At 46.7% G+C, this 2,244-nt stretch overlaps 1 protein-coding gene across 1 annotated transcript in view; it reads left to right on the forward strand.

Annotated features, from left to right (window-relative positions):
- The window catches only part of LOC106805054 (O(6)-methylguanine-induced apoptosis 2-like), a 12,632-nt gene extending 10,851 nt beyond the window's left edge, over positions 1–1,781 (forward strand). The window contains exon 10 of the mRNA XM_014806527.1: positions 1,283–1,781. Coding sequence (XP_014662013.1) covers positions 1,283–1,353 — 71 coding nt within the window. The 3' untranslated portion in view covers positions 1,354–1,781. The remainder of the gene's footprint in view (positions 1–1,282) is intronic.
- The last annotated feature ends 463 nt before the right edge of the window (positions 1,782–2,244 follow it).

Below are 2,244 nucleotides of genomic sequence, written 5' to 3' on the forward strand. Positions count from 1 at the left end.
TCCCTACCACGCTCACACCTACGATTCCGCTACCCCTCCCTACCACGCCCACACCTACGACTCCGCTATCCCTCCCTACCACGCTCACACCTACGATTCCGCTATCCCTCCCTACCACGCCCACACCTACGATTCTGCTATCCCTCCCTACCACACCCACACCTACGATTCCACTATCCCTCCTTACCACGCCCACACCTACGATTCCACTATCCCTCCCTACCACGCCCACACCTACGACTCCGCTATCCCTCCCTACCACGCTCACACCTACGATCCCGCTATCCCTCCCTACCACACCCACACCTACGATTCCGCTATCCCTCCCTACCACACCCACACCTACGATTCCGCTATCCCTCCTCACGCTCCCATCCTCGCTCACGCCTCGTCACATATAGTGCAAGTGGCGCGAACAAAGGAGGCAATGAGAGAGGTCATTTCGTGGTCATCCTCTCATAGAACATTTAGCTGACAGGAGATATGGCAGTGACGTCAATGGTGTCAATGGTGTCGTTACGCACATAATAGACTCCTATTTGCCGTTGCTAGACGATAAAACCGTAGAAGTACTATATATATATATATATATCAGGAGTAGATAATAGGGCACGCACGCACGCACGCACTCACGCAGACATACACACACTTCTCTCTCTCTCTCTCTCTATCTCTATCTCTCTCTCCCTCTCTGTGTGCGTTTCTTTCTGCCCCTCTCTCGCACTCTTTATTTCCACCTCTCTCCCTGGCTCCCTCCTCTCTCAATCGCATTCCATCTCTCCTCTTCCCCACTGTTGTTTTGTGCACTTAGTGGTGACACGTGACGAGGGCCATGCGGGATTGTCCATACGCCGGCTGTTTTTGTGCTAATTTAATAAAATTGCGGCAAAATTTGAAGTAAATTGTTTTACTGCGGTAATCATCACCGACTCTTTTTCTCACGCTAACACAGTATAGCACGAGTGTCGACCACCAGTAAAGTAATTTTGCCAGTCGCACAACATTTGTACGCGCAAAATATAACTCCCTATCGGCGCGTGGGCATGTAATGCGAGCGTACGCCACGGAAAAACTAACGATAGAGGCCCACGGCTTTACGAACCTATGCGCGCAGAAGTTCGACGTACATTGCCTAGTAGCTTAAAGCTATATTTTATTATTCGCATTTTCCTGCTTCTGTAACTTGTGATTTCTGTAAAAGGCTATCACTAGACCCAGAGGCGATAGCCTATGAGATACTTTGCCCCTTTTTTTAGTAATTTATTAGTTTTATTTGTTTCAGGCGCTTACAATCCTGTGGCTAACAAGAGACGATCATTTCTGTATAACTCGGCAGGGCGGTGGGTCAGTTAGTATATATACATCACGTCAACGCTAGATACATCTGATACGAGCATATTTTTCAAGACTATTACTACTGCAACGACTATCCCCGTTCCGTCTTCAAGCTATTTAACTGCGTATAGTGATCGTTATCACTTCTTATTCATTTTGATTTATTCCCATGTCATCAACGTTGTCTACAATCTTAGAAATTCAAAGAAACGTTGATAGCTGTGCAGTTTTACATTCGACGTATATCGAGTATGGGCATTGTAAATACGGATTTATCTTGATGTCTGATGTGTTGTAATTTATTCTTGCCTTATTTTTGGCCAATCATTCAGTTAGATAATGTAACGTAGCTCACACTCATTACTCAAACGTAGCACTCAAACGTAGTCATTTCAGTGGGCGGATAAATAAAAAGGCAAAACTTTTTTACGATTAACTTTTTTAAACGATTTTAATCATGCATTTCTGCTGCTCGCCTTTGAATTCGATTTTGCAATTAAATTATCGCGCTAACTATACTCATTCATGGCGCCGATCAATGGCTTAAATTTCTTTTAGCTGTTAGCTGAGTGTTGGCGTGTGTGTGACGTGCGTGCCACTAACGCGTGTAAAATGACGTCGATTTGATCGAGTAGTCGCATGACGGTAGCAGCTGCGTACTAGCTTCGTACGAAAAACTGCTGGAAATTCGCAAAAATTGCGAAATGTGGCAGTTTACGAACGGAGCCCATCTCTCCTTCACCCACGCTCACGCTTCCGCGACCATCCACGGTCACGCTAACGCACATACCTACGTATCCGCTCATTCTCTCACCCACGGTCCTGCCCACACCTACGATTCCGCTATCCCTCCCTACCACACCCACGGTCCTGCCCACACCTACGATTCCGCTATCCCTCCCTACCACA

This window comes from Priapulus caudatus, unplaced genomic scaffold, assembly GCF_000485595.1.
Source record: "Priapulus caudatus unplaced genomic scaffold, Priapulus_caudatus-5.0.1 Scaffold98, whole genome shotgun sequence".
Taxonomy (NCBI): Eukaryota; Metazoa; Priapulida; class Priapulimorpha; order Priapulimorphida; family Priapulidae; genus Priapulus; species Priapulus caudatus.